Source organism: Chiloscyllium punctatum, chromosome 10 (genome assembly GCF_047496795.1).
Source record: "Chiloscyllium punctatum isolate Juve2018m chromosome 10, sChiPun1.3, whole genome shotgun sequence".
NCBI classification, from domain to species: Eukaryota; Metazoa; Chordata; class Chondrichthyes; order Orectolobiformes; family Hemiscylliidae; genus Chiloscyllium; species Chiloscyllium punctatum.
In genome coordinates this window covers 76,183,937-76,203,686 of record NC_092748.1, presented here as the reverse complement: position 1 = coordinate 76,203,686, position 19,750 = coordinate 76,183,937, and the positions used below count along the sequence as shown (strand labels likewise).

The 19,750-nt window shown below is 38.2% G+C and overlaps 1 protein-coding gene across 2 annotated transcripts in view; it reads left to right on the top strand.

The window, feature by feature from the left end:
- The window catches only part of lmln (leishmanolysin-like (metallopeptidase M8 family)), an 82,972-nt gene extending 64,864 nt beyond the window's left edge, over positions 1-18,108 (top strand). Inside the window, exons 13-18 of one of the 2 annotated variants that reach the window (XM_072579592.1) lie at positions 2,586-2,718; positions 3,229-3,388; positions 6,610-6,740; positions 7,911-8,121; positions 11,849-12,004; positions 16,295-18,108. In XM_072579592.1, coding sequence (XP_072435693.1) covers positions 2,586-2,718; positions 3,229-3,388; positions 6,610-6,740; positions 7,911-8,121; positions 11,849-12,004; positions 16,295-16,395 — 892 coding nt within the window. In that variant the 3' untranslated portion in view covers positions 16,396-18,108. The remainder of the gene's footprint in view (positions 1-2,585; positions 2,719-3,228; positions 3,389-6,609; positions 6,741-7,910; positions 8,122-11,848; positions 12,005-16,294) is intronic. The other variant, XM_072579593.1, reaches the window with a different exon arrangement.
- Positions 18,109-19,750: the final 1,642 nt, after the last annotated feature.

Below are 19,750 nucleotides of genomic sequence, written 5' to 3'. Positions count from 1 at the left end.
CAAAGGAACATTAATCGATTCACTAGCAATGCCTATTTCTATTGACAGACCAGTCACTCATATTAACTTTCACAATACTTGGATACCTTATGCAATAACTGATTGCAAACTTTATTAATTTTAGGGGAGACTAGAATTTTTGTCAGATAACGTTTGGTATATTGTGCACAGTTCGGGCTCCATATCTCAGGAAGGATGTACTGGTCCTGGAGCATGTTCAGAGGAGGTTAATGAGAAAGGTTCCAGGAATTAAAAGCTTAACATATGAGGAATGTTTGAGGACTTTAGTTTATACTTGAAAGAGTTTTGAAGGATGAGGAGGAACCTAATTGAAATATACAGAATACTGAAGTTTTGCAAGGTTTGTGAAGGTTTGTATACTGAATGGCCTGGAAAGAGTAGATGTTGGGAAGATGGTGCAATTGGTTGGAGAGACCAGGACCAAGGGCATAGCCTTAGAGTAAAAGGAATACTTTTAGAACAGAGATAAGGAAAAGCTTCTTCAGCCAGAAAGTGATGAATCTGTGGAATCATTGCCACAGAAGGCTGTGGAGGCTAGATCATTGAAGACTGAGATACATATGTTCTTAAATATCAAGCGGATTAAGGGTTATGGGGATGAAGTGGGAAAATAGGATGAGAAGCTCATCAGCCATGATTGAATGGCAGAGCAGACTCGATGGGCTCTAGGCCTAATTTCTGCTCCTTTGTCTTATGGTCTTAGTTGAACACAGACATCACTGTGTGTAGTCAAGAAAGGACTAAACTAATTAAAATGCCAAAGGCTAGAAATATGGTCCATAAGATGCTGGAATAGAGTAGGCTATTTGGCCCATCAAGTCTGTTTGCCATTCAGTGACATCAAGGCTGATTGAATAATCTTTAATTCTAATTTTCCTGTTTATCCCCATAACTTTTGATCACCTTATTGATTTAAACCTATCTCACCTCTGAAGATTTTTAATGACCTGGCCTTAACTATCCTCTGCGTGAAATAATTCCACGTGTTCATGACCCACTGAGAAGAAATTCTTCCTTATCTCTTGTCTTAAACAGAAACCTCTTACTCTGAGCTTATGCACTGTGGTATTGAACTCTCCCACAAGCGGAAACAAACTCTCCACAGAATCAACTTAGTTTTTCTTTCTGCAACCTGGGTAGATGCATTTTCTGTACTTACTAGCCAGTAAGATGAGCTCTACTTTGAACAGTTAATGTCAATATGAATGAATGAATTTCTTGGCCATCCACAGGTTCAAGTTCGGTGCAAGCCCTTGGGGTAATTGATCAGGCTGCATGTCTCCTCCTTGTCCATCCTTGGTTGACCCCCAGAAAAGTATCAGACCATATCTGTCAGTATACTTAAGGCCTTCTGTGATTGGGTGGACGATGTGAGGATTGGGATATTTGATTTATAATGTAAATGCAATTTTGCCTATAATTTTCCTTTTTTTGTGTGTTTTGTTGGTTGTATCCTCTAATAAGAGGGCGTTTTAGTTATTTATTTTCTTGTTTGATAACATTGAGGAGATATATTTAACTTATATTTCATAATAGTACCATCTCCCCCATTTTGAAGCACTTGTAAGTGTAGAAATTGATGACAAATGCAAACTAAGTGTTCTGTCAAACCATTATGATTGGGCACTTCTTTATAACACCCTGCTCTCCTTTTCCCTGCTAATAAGAACATTTTTAGTAGAGACAGTAAAATAGTAGAAAAGGGACAACAATGGAAAATAATACTCTGGAATATTTCTCTCTGATTCACTCACACAATTGAAACCAGTCAATGCTCAAATAGACCAAGTGTTTTGTACTTCAGGATATTTACATGCATTCTGTCTGATGTAAACTTTACCTTAGTGACAAACTGGTTCACCTCACTTTTGAAGGCATGCAGAGCCAACATCTTCTGTACGAGTTGCAAATGTAGTCTCTTGGCTCATTACTGTCTGGGAAAGGAAGTATCACCTGACATCAACAAGAAAAGCAGAAGTTGCTGGAAAATAACCCAGTCGATTTGGCAGCATCTGTGAAGTGTATTCAGAATTAATGTTTTGAGCCCGGTGACCTTTCCTCAGAACATAAGGTCAAATCTGTTGCTATTATATATGAGTTTAATATTAAGGCTTTCAAGAGCGTTAAATATGTTGTGGTTAAACATCTGCAATGTTGAGAAACTATAATTAAATACATAGAGCACAGTTATTCTAATAAAGTACATTAGGACTGGTATCTAATCTGTAAACATCATGCATCAGCTATCTCTTGAGATAATGGGATTGAAAATTGATTGTATATTACATCATTTTACATCATTACATAGCATAGTTTTTTCTGCTTTGATAGTGATATTCCGCAAAATTGATGATTGGTATGTAATATTGTCATTATATCCATTACTATCCCTTATAAAATTTTTCTTGAATATGTTTCAAAATAAAGTAAGAATAAAGTAGATTAGTTTGCTTTGCTACTTTCTATCTTTATAAATAGGAAATGAAAATTGACAGTCGAAGTTTGTCCAAAGTGATTGTTATTGAACTGCAATAAGTAATGAAATTGTACATGGTTTTCTCCAGGAATAAGAATATAACTCCATATTGTGACACACTGAGGACATCTCCATTACGGTTAACATGTCGGCAGGATCAGAAGGCTGTAGCAGTCTGTAATTTAGAGAAGTTCCCAGCACATCTACCATCAGAGTATCAGGTATAATAAAATACTTTCCTTTTTACATTCCGGTTTACCTCGTGTGTAAAATTGGCTTGAAAACCTTAATACTATAATAGTTTCAAGATCTGATGGAAGGCCACTATGCTAAATGTTAATTCTGCTTCTCTTGATGACATTATTCGTATTTTAGATATCCAGCATTTGCTGTATTTTGCCTTTGCGTCTTTTGTTATATTTTGTTTCTTTCAGCCCTTAATTTTATCAAGACAAAATTTTAATAATTTACCTAGAACTTGAGCATTATTGAAAAAAGAGACACAGTCTGCTGAAGCTTTTCATCTTTCATTAATCAGAACATTTAACAAAGCATGGATGTTAACTGCCAATCAACAGCACTCTCCTCATATAGGATCAGTATTAGTTTTTATCTTGAAACTTCATTCTTGTAAAATGTCCTGGTAAGTGCAAGATGAAAAAATTAGACAAAATATCTTTTTCAGCATTACTCGAATTTAGTTAATGAGGGCTTGTATTTATTTTTAACAGTATTTTGACTACCTTGATGGTGTACCAGAAGGAGAGCTGCAGTACTATGGTGGATCAGTGGAAATAGCTGACTACTGTCCTTTTAGTCAGGAGTTCAGTTGGTATATAAGTGGTGAATTCCAGCGTGGCTCTGATTGCAGAATCTCTCAAAATCAACCAGGTTGGTTACTCTGTCCATTCTATGAATAGTTTTTGAACTATGACATAGTGATCTGCTGTATTAGGATTGTGAAATTTCTGATAAATTTCCAGAGACTTTGAAATTAGGTTGTTATTGCTATCCACATGCCTCCTTTCCCTCAGTTTGTTATTGCACAAGTTTTAAAAGATTTCAAGAAATAATGATGAACAATGCATGCCTGTATATCTGGAAATTTACCTTGAAAATGATCATTTAGTATTTAGATTTTATTGATGTCAAATTAATGCACTGAGTGCGGTAATTTCAGTGTCATGTATTTCTTGTTCTCTTAAGCAGGAAATGTTTTGACGGTTTTGATTCACTGAATAACTTTGATTCAAATCAAAAAGTCTGTTTTCTGTCTTCATGTTGGGCTAACTAGGCTGAGATTTTAGATACAGAATTTTATATGTTTTTTTCTTGTAATGTGTAGAAAATAATTGGTTGAGCAGTCTTAATGTGGATTTATGAAGACCAAGTAGTTTTTGACAAACCTGAGGGAGGTTTTATGGATATTAGTAGCAGTGTTAATAAGGAGCAACCAGAGAATATGCTCTATATGGATTTTCAGGAAGCTTTCGATGCAAAACAACCGTGAGATTGCACCTGGAGTATTGTATATAGTTCTGGCCTCCTTGCCTAACAAAGGATAATATGCCATAAAAGAGTGCAATGGAGGTTCACCAGACTGATCATTCACCATCAAGACAGATTAAGGAGAGTGAGTCTGTATTTTCTGGATTTCAGGAGACTGAGAGGTGTCCCCGTTAAAAACTTAAAATTCTTTAGGGATATAAAAAAAAGACTCAGAATGAATGTTTTGCTTGACTGTGCAGTCTAGAGCCCAAAGGCACAGTTTCAGAATAAGTGGTTTCAGAATGAACCATTGAAGACCAAGACAAGGAGTAACTTCATCACTCAAAGAGTGGTGAATATTTAGAATTTTCTACCACATAAAGTGGTAGAAGTTCAGTAAGGTTAGTTCAAAGCAAAGGTTGACAGATTTGTTGTTACTTTTGACATCAAGGGATATGGGCAGAAATATGGCATCAGAGCAGACAATCCAATGTAAAGGAGAAAGGTTGCAATTAAAAGCAAAACACTGAATAGTGGAAATCTGAAATAAAAACAATGTACTAGAAAAATACAGTAGGTCTGGCAGCATCTCTGGAGAAACAGTCAATGTTTCAAATCTGATATCACTTCTTCAGAAGAACCGTGTTGGACTCAATGTTACGTGTGCTTCTCTCTCTGTCTCCAGGTGCTGTCAGACCTGGTGTGTTTCTTCAGCACCTCATTTTTATATCCAGAATGGTGAAGCAGGCTTGAACAGCCGAATGGCGTATCCCTCCTGTTTTCTTATTCATGATTACTCATCTTGATTTTGTTAGCTAATCCTATACTTAGAACATAGAAACATAGAACATTACAGTGTAGTACAAACCCTTTGGAACCAATCTGAAGCCTGTCTAACCTACACTAGTCCATTCTCGTCCATATGCCTAGCCAATGACAGCCTCAAGTCCCTCAGCCTTTCCTCATACGACCTTCCCTCCATACCAGGCAACATCCTAGTAAATCCTCTGAACCCTTTTCAAAGCTTCCACATCCTTCCTATAATGTGGTGATGAGAACTGAACGCAATACTCCAAATGTGGCTGCACTAGAGTTTTGCACAGTTGCATCGTGACCTCATGGATCCTAAACTCAATCTCTCTACTAATAAAAGCTAACATACTGTATGCCTTCTTAACAACCCTATCAACTTTGGTGGCAACTTTCAAGGATCTATGTACCTGAACATCAAGATCTCTCTGTTCTTCTACGCTACCAAGAGTCTTGGCATTACCCCAGTACTTTGCATTCTTGTTACCTGAGTACCTGTTACTCAATACTCTGTATTCCTGAGTGAATCACCTCACACTTTTCAGCATTAAACTCCATTTGCCACCTCTCAGTCCAGTTGTTCGGCTTATCTATTTCTCTCTAACCTACAACACCCTTCGTCACTATCCACAACTCTACTGGTCTTAGTGTCATCTGCAAATTTACTAACCCATCCTTCTATGCCCTCATCCAGGTTATTTGTATAAATGACAAACAACATTGGACCCAAAACTGATCCTTGCGGTACCCCACGAGCAACTGAACTCCAGGATGAATATTTCACATCAGCCACCACCTTCTGTCTTCTTTCAGCTAGCCAATTTCTGATCCAAACCACTAAATCACACTCAATCCCATACCTCCGTATTTTGTGCAACAGTCTACCGTGGGGAACCTTATCAAATGCCTTACTGAAATCTATATACACCACATCAACCGCTTTACCCTCATCCACCTGTTTGGTCACTTTCTCAAAGAACTCTGTAAGGTTTGTGAGGCACGACCTACCCTTCACAAAACTGTAATAAACTTATCCCTAATGAACTTATTCCTCTTTAGGTGGTTATAAATTCTATCTGTTATAATACTTTCCAACACTTTACCCACAACTGAAGTAAGGCTCGCTGGTCTATAATTTCCAGGGTTGCCTCAACTCCCTTTCTTGAACAAGGGAACAACATTTGCTATCTTTCAGTGTTCTGGCACTATTCCTGTAGACTGGCAAGAAAATTATAATGCATTGTTCATTAAACTAGGAATGATCATTATAAGGGAAACATGCACTGAAGGTATTTTCCAGCTGTCCCTTTACAGGATATGTCCATCTTTTAATTGATATTTGTAAAGTATTACCTCTCTGACCTTCAGTTGTCTCAAATTTATTGTGAACCCAGAGGAACTCAACCTTGAATTTGTAAATCTCGATTAAGTCCCCATGATAGATTTTTATTATATGTCCTGATTACTCTATTAACTGTTTTTTCTATGGAACATGTGCTAGTGTCTTGATTGAAAATCTTTCTGAAGCACTTTGGAATGGTGTTCTACTCGAGAATACCAAATAAATAGAAATTGCTGTTGGTTTGGCATTTTTTCATAGTTTGAAAAGAAAAGGCTCAAGAATGTCACTAGTTTTATTTGATAAGATTAACTGATAGACCTCCCAATTGTGTGCAATACTTTATAACATTTGAGCAGCAGATGACTTATGCAATAGGTTATGAGTTTTGATCTGACTGATAGCTATCTTATAGTGTCTTACATATATTAAGATGTGGTTGACTGGTGAATATGTTAATCTGTTTGCATTGCAGAGCCTTCTCGAAACTATGGTGCTGAAGAATATGGACCAACCTCTGTCTGCCTTGCTCAGAAATCTCGTTTTATAATGCAGCAATGCAACAAGAGTCCAGGCTCTCCAGACTGGGGTAGTGGATGTTATAGAGTGAGTGGTGTTATCTGTTTCACTACAGCATTTTTCCCAGTCTCAAACAAGAACATTAACAGGAAACCTAATGCAGATAGTACATTTGCTCTAAAGTGTCTGAAATGAATACAGCTATAGACTAGGTAAAATAAAAGAACTGCTGGAAATTTGAAAAGCATACTATTATGGGAGTCCACAGTAGAGAAAGAAATGGTTGTAAATTGCAAATGAAAATTACAAATTAAGCCTTTTAAAATCTTCTTTATTTGCACCTAATTATTGGTGCTCATCTTGGAGTGAGCATGTGATTAAAATAGCATTTCATGTTTTAAAAATTTGATGACAATCTGAAACACAGACACATATAGAATGTAAATGAGATTAGTGGCCCATTTACAAAAGAAAGATGGACAATATTTTATCAGAAACTTTCTGTCCAAAGTGTTTCATTTGAAGGATCTCATTCAAAAATATGTTGCCAACAACTGCTGACTAACGTCAAGCTTTTCAGTATTTTTATTTTAGCACGAAAACTATGGATGCAAAGACATTGATGGATGTTTGATTCTGTCATTAAAAATTAGTAGCATTCAAGGAATTTAGAATGTTTTAAGAATGAGAAATAAAGTTATAGGAATATAGCAAATACAAAAGAGTAAAACCACTAAAATATATCATTCAGTTAGAAATAAAAAGTAAAATGTCTGTTAATCACTTGACTGAAAAATATATAAATGCAGAATAATTAAAATAATTAAAAAGTCCCTGTTGAACACGCAATGCAGCTATCTAAACATCTATTGAGCCACACTATAGTACTGCATTTATTGTTAAACTACCTCATTGAATTTCAACATCACTAATTAGTGTCAGAAATTTGCAAGTTAACAAAGGAAATGGATATTTGAAATTTGATTTCCTGTCCCAGGTTGAAAGGTCTGCATGTAACTTAGACATGTTTAAATTGATGCTTTGTGTATGTTCGTTATTACAGCTGTGCAGTAATAATTTTGCGACTTTGCTAAGTGGGAGCACACATTTAATAAGTTGAGAGGGAAAAGGCCACAAAGAAAGCTTTGTTTTATATTCTGTTACAAAACCAGTATATTTGCAGAGTGTCTTTTCTAATTTGGAGGATAATTTAGAGGATAAATTAATCAGTGAAATACCTTCTGTTTCGTTATTTAGGTTTCCTGTACAATTGAGGGACTAATCGTTTGGGTTTCTGATAAGTTCTATTTATGCAGTCGAACAGGGCAGGTACTTTCTATTAATGTTGTGATGAATGACTGGGTCTACACGGGAAGCCTGGTATGTCCATCTTGTTTTGACTTCTGCAGTACATGTCCACCAGAGCGTGATCCGCCGTTAAGTAATTTCACAAGGACAATTCCAATAGGTAATATGTTTGTCTTTCTTGTAGTTTTTTTTCTTTTGAGAGCCTGTGCTAGTTTATTTAGTGGCCATAGTTGGGACTGAAAATAATAATTAATTGAGAATTGTGTTATTTTCATATCCATCCACATTATTAGGATTTAGTATATATTCTGGAAATTAAATATACACCTGTGGTAACTGCAGTAGTTTTAATACATGTGAGATAACTAAAGCAATCTGTGTGCAACACCTGTATTTTAAATGAAATATGCAATGTTGAGCAGTTGTATTACTTTCTAGGCCTCATGAATAGTTAGTTACTGGTTACTAAATTAAGGGATAAGTGTGCTGTTTGCATGTCACACTCTTTCAATTTGAAACACTGAAGCATAAAATATAAAGTTATTTTCTGTTTCTTCGAGTTCATAAGCATATTTACCATAATCTCAGTATCCTGCTCATCAACAAGATTTTTTTGGCATTGTTCTTCTGTTTGCTGACATCATGTAAGCAAACTTTAAAATAGTCATAATATAAAAGGGAGCATCAATTGCTATTACAATACTGGTGCAGTGGGGTGATGAGAAAGAGAATTTGTGTTGGCTGACCCTAGAAACTGCAGTGGAGGTAGACACTATGCACATACCCACAACAGTGCTATGGTGTATTTTGATTCAGGGGAATTTGAGTGGAAAATCTCCTCACATTCCTTTTGAGCATGTCTTTGCTACTTAGCATCCAAATCCTAAAATCACTGTCAATGACACTCCAAAGGCCTGTTAATCGTATTTTGCATATACTCGTACAACAAATAAATTGTAAGCATCTGTGAGCTTCAAAGTATAAGTTTGGTTCAGTGTATATGTGTTTAATCTTCAATTTTACTTTTAATTTACTGTTGTCAGATAAGTTTAAGAACAAGTATGAAAGATTAGCTTCCAATGCACTATCTTGATGTCACTGCCTTCATTACACATGCACGAAAAAAAAATTGTGGCTGGAAGCGCTACTCCTTTTTTGAGGTATTTTCAGTGCTCGAGCTAATTTCCTCAAATTCTAAGAGCAGTAATTAATGCTTTGCAATTTTTGGTACTTTGGGGGGAAAACAAATCAAGACAGTGGGACTTTAAAAAAGAAGTAGACAAACAAAAGCAGAAACCTGCATTGCTGTCTGACCCAGCAGTGAATCTGCACTGCTGCTGCCTTAACTGTTTGGTTTCAAGTATCTCTGAATTATGGAGTTTGTTCTAAGAAAAGTAAACAAACAATGGCGTTTCACAGCTGATCTTGAAGAAACCTGTTTGGGGGAGCTCACAGCAGGGAAGCAGTTAAGTGGTTAGTTTTAAAGTGTAACCTTATTACTTTTTTGTAAATTTATAATAGTGAGTAAAGTGGTTTTATTTTTGATTGTGTTTTTATTGAGATGTTTCGATTAAACTTTAAAAATATAAAAACATAGGTACTAAGTCAGCCTGGCACAGTGTTTTTAGAGCAGTAAGACTGCTGGGTCTGTAGATTGTTAAGGTGCAAAGATGGCCATTAGTAGAGTGATGTGCTGTTCCGGTTGGATGTGGAAGATTAGGGAGAGTTTCCATGTTACTGAGGATTTTGTCTGCAGGAAGTGTGTTGGGTTGCAAATCCTATCAGATCACATAGATCAGATGGAACAGCAATTAGTGGCAATGAAGTATTTACAGGAGCTAGGGATGGCATTTGCAAGGAGGGATATAAACCAAATTTACAGTCGGGTAGATGAGTGATTTCCAGAAAAGTAGGAGAGGGAGGCAGGTAGGGCAGGAGTCTCCTGTGGCTATTCTCATCTCAAACAAGTATACAGTTTTTGAAATGTAGTGGGTGATGGTCTCTCAGGGGAATATAGCACTGGCAGCCAGGTTTCTGGTACCGAGTCTGGCTCTAATGCAATGAGGCGTCTGTCAAGTACCGAGCGATCAATTGTGATGGAAACTCTCTAGTCAGAGAGACAGGCGTTTCTGCGGCCGACAGCGAGACATCAGAACGGTCTGTTGCTTCTCTGAATATTCTCAAAGGGGAGAGGGACTAGTGGGAAAAGGAGCAGGTCAAATAGTCAAGGCAGGCAGGAACAAAACAGAGAACATGGTAGGTCTGGTAATTAAACTACATTTATTTCATTGCAAGAGGCTGAACAAGTAAGGCAGATGAACTCAGGGCCTTGTTGGGAAAATGGAACTGGGATATCATAGCAACTACTGAGACATGGCTCAGGGATGGACAGGACTGGCAGCTTAATATTCCAGGGTGTAGATGCTATAGAAAGGATAGAAAACGGGGGAATTCAAAGGAGGGGGAGTTGTCCTTTTGATTAGGGGTAATAGGATGTAGGTTTGCTCGCTGAGCTGTAGGTTTGATATCCAGACATTTCATTACCTGGCTAGGTAACATCATCAGTGGTGACCTCCAAGTGAAGCGAAGCTGTTGTCTCCTGCTTTCTATTTATATCTTTCTCCTGGTTGGGGTTCCTGGGGTTTGTGGTGATGCCATTTCCTGTTCATTTTTGAGGGGTTGATAGATGGCATCTAGATCTATGCGTTTGTTTATGGCATTGTGGTTGGAGTGTCAGGCCTCTAGGAATTCTCTGGAATGTCTTTGCTTAGCCTGTCCCAGGATAGATGTGTTGTCCCAGTCGAAATGGTGGTTTTTTGGGAGAGTGGATCGTGTCTTTTTGTGGCTAGCTGGTGTTTGTGTATCCTGGTGGCTAACTTTCTTCCTGTTTGTCCTACGTAATGTTTGTGGCACTCCTTGCATGGAATTTTGTAGACGACGTTGGTTTTGTCCATGGGTTGTACTGGGTCTTTTAAGTTTGTTAGTTTTTGTTTGAGAGTGTTGGTGGGTTTGTGTGCTACTAGGATTCCGAGGGGTCTTAGTAGTCTGGCTGTCATTTCTGAAACTTCTTTGATGTATGGTAAGGTGGTTAGGGTTTCTGGCAGTGTTTGGTCTGATTGTCGTGGTTTGTTCTTGAGGAATCTGCGGACTGTATTTTTTGATTATCCGTTCCTCTTGAATACGTTGTATAGGTGGTTCTCCTGTTTTCCGAAGTTCGTCTGTGCTGCAGTGTGTGGTGGCTCATTGGGATAGTGTTCTGATACAGATTCATTTGTGTGTTGGGATGGTTGCTGGTGTAGGTAAGTATTTGGTCAGTGTTTGTCAGTTTTCTATATACGCAGGTTTGTAGTTCTCCATTGTCCTTTCTTTCGACTGTGACGTCCAGGAATGCGAGTTTGTTGTCGGTTTCTTCCTCCTTGGTGAACTTTATGCCTGTGAGTGTGTTGTTGATGATGTTAAATGTCGTTGTGGTTCTGTTCGCCGAGCTGGGAATTTGTCTTGCAAACGTTTCGTCCCCGGCATCCACAGACTCTATCAACAAACACATCGACCTGGACCCAATATACCAGCCACTACAGCGGACAGCTCGAACTGACAACTGGAAGCGGCAGAAACAGGCCACTATAAATGCCGGAGGAAACAGCACAGAAGCGCTTCACAGGAGGCTCCCAAGCACTGAGGATGTCACCTAGACGGGACGAAACGTTTGCAAGACAAATTCCCAGCTCGGCGAACAGAACCACAACAACGAGCACCCGAGCTACAAATCTTCTCCCAAACTTTGAATGTTAAATGTCTCTTCTATCTTGTTTGGTTTTATGATGACCCAGATTTTTGGTTTGATGGTTGGTTGGGCTGTTTGTTCTAGTCTTTGCATTACTGCATAGATCTAGATGTCATCTATCAACCCCTCAAAAAACAAACAGGAACTGACATCACCACAAACCCCAGGAACCCCACCCAGGAGAAAGATATGAATAAAAAGCAGGAGACAACAGCATTGCTTCACTTGGAGGTCACCACTGATGATGTTACCTGGCCAGGTAATGAAATGTCTGGATATCACATCTACAGCTCAGCGAGCAAACCTACACCCTAAACCTCAACCTGAGCTACAAACCTTGCATTAGGGGTAATGTTACAGCTGTACTTAGGATATTCCTGGGAAAATGTCCAGGGAAGTTGTTTGAGTAGAACTGAGAAATAAGAAAGCGATGGTCAGCTCATTGGGATTGTTTTACAGGCCTCTTTCCCCCCCCCCCCCCCCCCCCCCCCCCCCCCACTATAGTCAGTAGGAAATTGAAAAACACATTTGTAAGGAGATCGCAGATATCTGTAAGAATAATAAGGTGGTTATGGTAGGTGATTTTAACTTTCCAGAGGCTTGGATAGAGAGGACGTTGTTAAGTGTGTAGAAGTAAATTTTCTGATTCGCTATATGGATGGAGCTACCAGAGACGGTGCAAAACCTGACCTACTGTTGGGAAATAAGGCAGGGCAGGTGACTGAGGTGTTAGTGGGGGAGCACTTTGGGACGAATGACCCTAATTCTATTAGTTTTAAAATAATGATTGAAAAGGATAGACCAGATCTGAAAGTTCAAGTTCTAAATTGGAGGAAGGCCAGTTTTGACATGAACTTTCAAAAGTTCATGGGAGTGAATGTTCACACATAAAGGGATAGCTGGAAAATGGGAAACCTTCAAAAATGAGACAAAGAGAGTCCAGAGGCAGTATGTTCCTGTTAGGATGAAGGACAAGGTTGGTACAGAAACTGACACATGCAAATCCAACCCAAAGACTTGAATAGGAAAATGTAGGTTGTCACACTGAGGGCAGCAGTGGTGGCTCAGTGGTTAGGACTGCTGCCTCATATCGCCAGGGACCTGGGTTCAATTCCTGCCTCAGGCAACTGTCTGTGTGGAGTCTGCACGTTCTCCCCATGGTGTCTTCGTGCGTTTCTTCTGGGTGCTCCAGTTTCCTCCCACAGTTCAAAGATGTGCAGTTTAGGTGAATTTGCCATGCTAAATTGCCCATAGTGTTAGATGGATTAGTCAGGGGTACATATAGGGGAATAGGTCTTGGTGGGTTGTTCTTTGGAGGTTCGATGTGGACTTGTTGGGCTGAACGGCCTATTTCCACATTGTAGGGAATCGAAACCAATCAAAAAAAAGTGGGAAACCCTCTGGTGCTGAATAACTGGAGAATTTGGCATTTTGGTTAAGGATAAGAATAGGAAATAGCATATGTCAGGTATACGCAGTAGAGATCGAGTGAATCTTGGAAGACTATAAAGGCAGTAGGAGTGTGCTTAAGAGGGCAATCAAGGAGAGCAAAAAGTGGACATGAGATATATTTGGCAAATAGTGTTAAGAAGAATTAAAAGAATTCTACAAATACATGAAGGACAAAAGGGTAACTATGGAGAGAATAGGACCCCTTAAAGATCAGCAAGACCGCCTGTGTGTGGAACTGCAGGAGATGGGGGGAGATACCAAATGATTTGGATGTGAACAAATGAGGTATAATTCATAAGTTTGCAGATGACAGAAATTGGAGGTGTAGTGGACAGCGAAGGTGGTTATCTCAGATTACAACAGTATCTGAATCAAATGGGCCAATGGGCTGAGAAGTGACAGATGGAGTTTAATTCAGATAAATGTGAGGTGCTGCATTTTGGAATGGGAAATCAGGTCAGGACTTATATACTAAATGGTAAGGTCCTAACGAGTGTTGCTGAACAAAGAGACCTTGGAGTGCAAGTTCATAGTTCCTTGAAAGTGGAGTTGCAGGTCGATAGGTTTGTGAAGAAGGCGTTGGGTATGCTTTCCTTTATTGTACAGAACAATGAGCAAAGAGAAGGGAGGTCATATTGCGGCTTTACAGGATATTGGTTACGCTAGTTTTGGAATATTGTGTACAATTCCGGTCTCCCGCTTATCGGAAGTATGTTGTGAAACTTGATAAGAGTTCAGAAAACATTTACAAGGATGTTGCCAGGGTTGGAAGATTTGAGCTATAGGGAGAGGCTGAACAGGCTGGGGCTGTTTTCTGTGGAGCATAGGAGGCTAAGGGGTCACCTTATAAAAGTTTATAAAATCACAAGGGGCATGGATAGAATAAATAGACAAAGTATTTTCCATGGGGTGAGGGAGTCCAGAACTAGAGGGCATAGGTTTAGGGTGAGAGGGGAAAATTTTAAAATGGATTTATGGGCAACCTTTTCACGTAGAATGTGCTGCGTGTATGGAATGAGCTGCCAGAGGATGTGGTGGAGGCTGGTACAATTACAGCATTTAAAAGACATCTGGATGGGTATATGAATAGGAAGGGTTTAGAGGCATATGGACCAGGTGCTAGTTGAGTTCTAGGAAGGGTTTAGAGGCAAATGGGACTAGACTATGTTAGGATATCTGATCGGCATGGACGAGTTTGACTGAAGGGTTTGTTTCCGTACCGTGCATCTCTATGACAATCAGTATGTTGCATTAGTGTTTACTGTGAGGAAGGATACGGAAGATGGAGAATGTGGGGGACTAGATAGTGACACTTTGAAAATTGTCCAAATTATAGAGGAGCAGGTGGTGGACGTCTTAAAATGCATAAAGGTGGATAAATCCCTAGGACCTGATCAGGCGTACCCTAGAACCTTTGGGAAACCAGGGAAGTGATTTCTGGTCCCCTTGATGATATTTGTATCATCGATAGCCACAGGCAAGGTGCCAGAAAACTGGAAGGTTGGCTAATGTGCCACTATTTAAGAAAGGTGCTAAGGAAAAGCCGGAAAACTATAGACCGGTGAGCCTGTCATTGATGGTGGATAAGTTGTTGGAGGAATCCTGAGGGACAAGATTTACATGTATTTGGAAAGGTGAGGACAGATTAAAGAGTGTTAACATGGCTTTGTGCGTGGGAAATCTCGTCTCACTAACTTGACTAAGACTTTTGAAGAGCATGATCTGAATGGACTTCAGGAAGGCATTTAACAAGGTTCCTCATGGCAAACTGGTTAGCCAGGTTAGTTCACATTGAATACAGGGAGAACTAGCTATTTGGATACAGAACTGGCTCAAGGGTAGAAGGCAGAGGGTGTTGGTGCAGGGTTGCTTTTTAGACTGGGAACCTGTGACCAATGATGTGCCACAAAGAACGGTGCTGGGTCCACTGCTTTTCCTAATTTATCTAAATGATTTGGATAGTGTTGCTGAACAAAGACCTGGGAGTGCAGGTTCATAGTTCCTTGAAAGTGGAATCGCAGGTAGGTAGGATAATGACAATAGCATTTTTTTTGCTTGCCTTTATTGGTCAGCACATTGGGTATAGGACTTGGAAGGTCATGTTATGGCTGCACAGAACATTAGTGAGGCCATTATTGAAATTATGTGTGCAATTCTGGTCTCCCTACTATAGAAACGATGTTGTGAAGCTAGAAAGTTCACAAAAGATTTACAAGGATGTTGCCAGGTTTGGAGAATTTGAGTTCTAGGGAGAGGCTGAATAAACTGAAGCTGTTTTCCCTCAAGCGTCAGAGGCTGAGGGGTGACCTTTATAGGGGTTTATAAAAGTATCAGGGCATGAATAGAGTAAATAGACAAGATCTTTTCCTCAGGGTGGGGAAGTCCAAAACTAGAGGGCATTGCATTAAGATGAGAGGAGAAAGATTTAAAAGGGATCTAATGAACAACATTTTCACGCAGCGGGTGCTGTGTGTATGGAATGAACTGCCAGGAAGTGAAGGCTAGAATGATTACAATATTTAACAGGCAAATGCATGGGTAAATGAATAGGAGGGGTTTAGAGGGATATGAGCCAAATGGGACATATCCATTTATGCCAAATGTTGGCAAATGGGACTAGATTTATGATATCTGGTTGGCACGGATGAGTCATACAGAAGGGTCTGTTTCTACACTGTATATCTCTATGACTCTACGTGATGTCAGAAGTTTCATAACCTAAAATTCACAATGTAATCTGATATTAATTTTGTAATTTTACCTTGGAAGAATATTGTAGCTCTCGTGCATTGGGGATAACGTATAGCAAACTATTCAGTTCCCATATGAAAAATTGCTTTGAAACATGTGTGAGATAGTTGTGGACTGTTTTAATGCAACTTATTATATAGAAAAGTTTCTTACCATGATTAGCAGAAAATGTAATTTTATGTGCGTAGTGGTGTAAATGAGTATTTGAAGCATGAAACACACCTGATAAACTTAACATTGTTTTTAAAACAGTAAAAAGCAGATACATAAAGTCAAAATTAACTCAAGTATGATTTAGTTTTGCAATGTAGAAAGACTGTTACATATGTTTCTTTTGTCATCCTAGATCCCTGCTCCAGGTCATCAGGACTGGTGGTTACTCTTTGGTTGCTTGTGGCTAACTTCCTCCCATTGGTTGTAGGCTTCTTCCTCTGTGTGTGGAATTAACTCCATTAAAGGATGTACTAAGGTTGTACAGTTTGAACACTGCCACAGCTAAGCATCACTTTGCAAAAGGATACATTAGGTGCTTTTACCGAAAAGACTGAACTCTTTTTTTTGTGATACGTACAAGGATTGATTAAACACTCCAAGAAACTACGGCTATGTCAAATGACAAGGGTGCTACTACTGTACTTTGAACGATACTGAACTACCTCGAAGATATTTCATAGTAAAATGAGCTAAATGCAGTCCCTTCGTTGATCCCTTGTATATGCACATTGATTTTTCAGAGTTTGAATGTTATATGTAAATGGTAATGACTTGCACAGATTGTCAAATAGGATTCACAAGCATGTCAATCCGTCACTATTTGCACTTATGTTGCTTGGTTTGCAGTTCATGCCTCAGCTTTATCAAAAAAAGCAATCCTGCACAATTGTAAATGATTAGTAGAACTTCTATATAATAATGATTATGTGAGCATCAAAAATTTGTTTTAATTATTGTTCTGTTCTCGGCCAAGAAGTTTGCCTTGGATGTCATGTATAGCAATAAGTAATGGAGCACACTGTTGTCCATCTTGTAATCCTTTCCTGTTTGCTGGTTCTTTAATCAGATGTTAAGATGTCAATAATTCTGGGGACCATAGAAGCTGCATTTGTAACATGGATTAAAATACTGAAGACAAGTGGATAACAGTTCCACTTTTCCTTTCTGCTGTCCTAATGGCTCAGTGGATTTTAAAAATTGAAGCACTGAATAGATCTCAAGTTGAGCCAGGTGGAGTTGTGGCACTCCCCAACATTGAATTAATGCTTATAGGAAGAGAGTAGAGTGTGGTCACTTGAGTAACTTTTATGGGTGCCTAGCCTCTTTGACCCAATAGGAAATTGGCACTTTTAAAGGAGAAAAATCTGGTGAAAAGCTTTTACTTTTGTCAACTTTTAAAATTTTATTTAAATTGAAATTAAACCATGTAAATTATTTGTATGATAGATGTATATTGTGATCATTTAATGATACAATTTAATCATAGAATTGGGATAACTATACGGATCAAAAAACTGCTCTGCATAGATAAATCGAGTTTCCACAGGATATCTCCTCATATATTTATATTGGAGAGTTGAATAGTAAAGAGTTATGATTGTGCAATACATGTTTTGCAAGCACTAATTAGTGTTAGTCAGTTACGGTTTCTTTTGCTTAAATCAGCAAAATATTATTAGTTGGGTACAGGGGAGTGAATCAAAAACTGTTCTCTCTCAGAACATGTCGGTTAGATAAGCTGGATGAAGAATTACTGTACATCAAAAATTACTGCTGTTAAAAGGAACAGATTTCATATTAGATCACAGCTCTATATTCCACCAAGTCTCATATTTCACAAGGTAGCAATGTAGACCAAATAAGATTATCTGACACTATCAATAAAAAGTTATCACGTTTTCATAACTGTGCAGGGCATCCTGTTCCTAGCTACATTTTGTTAATCTGTTGGTTTAGTTTTAGGAAGACAGTATGCTGTTCAATGCATAAAAACGTAAGTGTTATATGGTTTAGCAGTTACTTGAAGCATATTGGTGAGGCATCACATTTAGAATAGATTTTACTGAGTGAATATTTTTAAGGGCAAAAGTGAGGACTGCAGATGCTGGAAATCAGAGTTTAGATCAGAGTGTTGCTGGAAAAACACAGCACGTCAGGCAGCATCCGAGGAGCAAGAAAATCGACGTTTCGGGCAAAAGCCCTTCTTGATGAAAGGCTTTTGCCCGAAACGTCGATTTTCCTGCTCCTCGGATGCTGCCTGACCTGCTGTGCTTTTCCAGTACCACTCCGATCTAAACTCTGAATATTTTTAATACAGGTCTCAAGAATGTAGTCAGCTTATCTCAGGTGATTAACTGTGAATATCTGAAGTCATATCTGTTTCAGTATTTATCAGTATACTGGATAAAAGTTTTTTCTTCTCAGTATTAAACTGTGAACGTACCAGATTTTTTTCTAGTCAAATATGTCGTTGACCAGCATGAATCTGATGAAGGTAAAATTATGTGCAATATATCCAGTGTGTTTTTTTTCTAAGCTTGTGTCCTATTAATTGTATGCTTGGAAGTTCATTGTATAAACACAAGTGGCTAACAGATGTTGCACTTGGTTTGTAAAATATGAATATGTATTTTTATATTTATAAAAATTGAACAAATGTTGTAATTTAACGTGTACAATTTGGTCTAGAAGAAGAAGTCATTTTCATTGCTCAATGTTTGCATTATAAATGTCAAATATTATGAACAGTAGACAAATCCATTTTTGAAAGCATTATAATTATTACTCTTATAATAACCATTACACCTGATTAGACAATTTACTATTTAAGTTTTCATTGAAATGAAATAAAACATGAACCAAATCAATGCCGTGTTATAATATAAGTGAGAGCAGTAATTGTGTTTTCTTCTATTTTGAAGACCATAAATGAAACATGCGGTATATTGATTATAATTGTAAGATTTTAATTTATTGATATTGCCAACGTTTCATTTAAAATTACACTATTTGAATATTATTAAATTAGTCAGATTTTGCTTTTGGAAGTTATAATACAACATTCCTTACCTTACCAAATATTTCAATATCTTTGTATGAGGGGTGGAGGAATATTATATTCTTTGCTCCATTTTGTGCTTTTTTTTAAAAAACATACAGGTATTGCAAGACCTTCTTACTGGTCTAACGTTTCTTGCCTGTATTCTAGATATCAATTCAGTGCAGCTCCACCTAATTACTTTTAGTAAGTAATAGAACATATTCATAATTATGTCAAGTACTGATCAGCCCTGTGACTTGGAGTCTGTCTCTGGCAGCCTATCCACCTACAAGTTCTTTCATACACTTCTTCAGAATGCTTGACCAGACCACCTTGCCAAAGGCGACAGTAAAACCTTGGAACCTAATTTTCTTCTACCTTTTCTTGCTTTGGCTATGTGCCATAAGGTAATACTAGTTTGACTCATTTAATTGACTTTGTTACATCAGTTCTGACCATCAGCTTCTACATCTGGGCCCCTCTCAAAGTTGTGTCTGAACACACAGGCACTTGTGTTAGAGCATTATCTCTAATATTGTTGTTAACTTTCATGCTAAGAAAAGGAATTATGTTTATGAGCATAATGAGCACAAAATGGGTTGTTTCCATCATAGCTTGAGACTAGTTTTCCTACACAGTTCAAATTGTTTTGCAGAACTTGCTAATCCCAGCAGGTCTACGCCTTGCCTAAATTTCCTATTCTAACTTCTTGTTCTCAACCCTATAATGCAATTATTTCAGCCATCACCATGTTCTTTCTTTGATGTT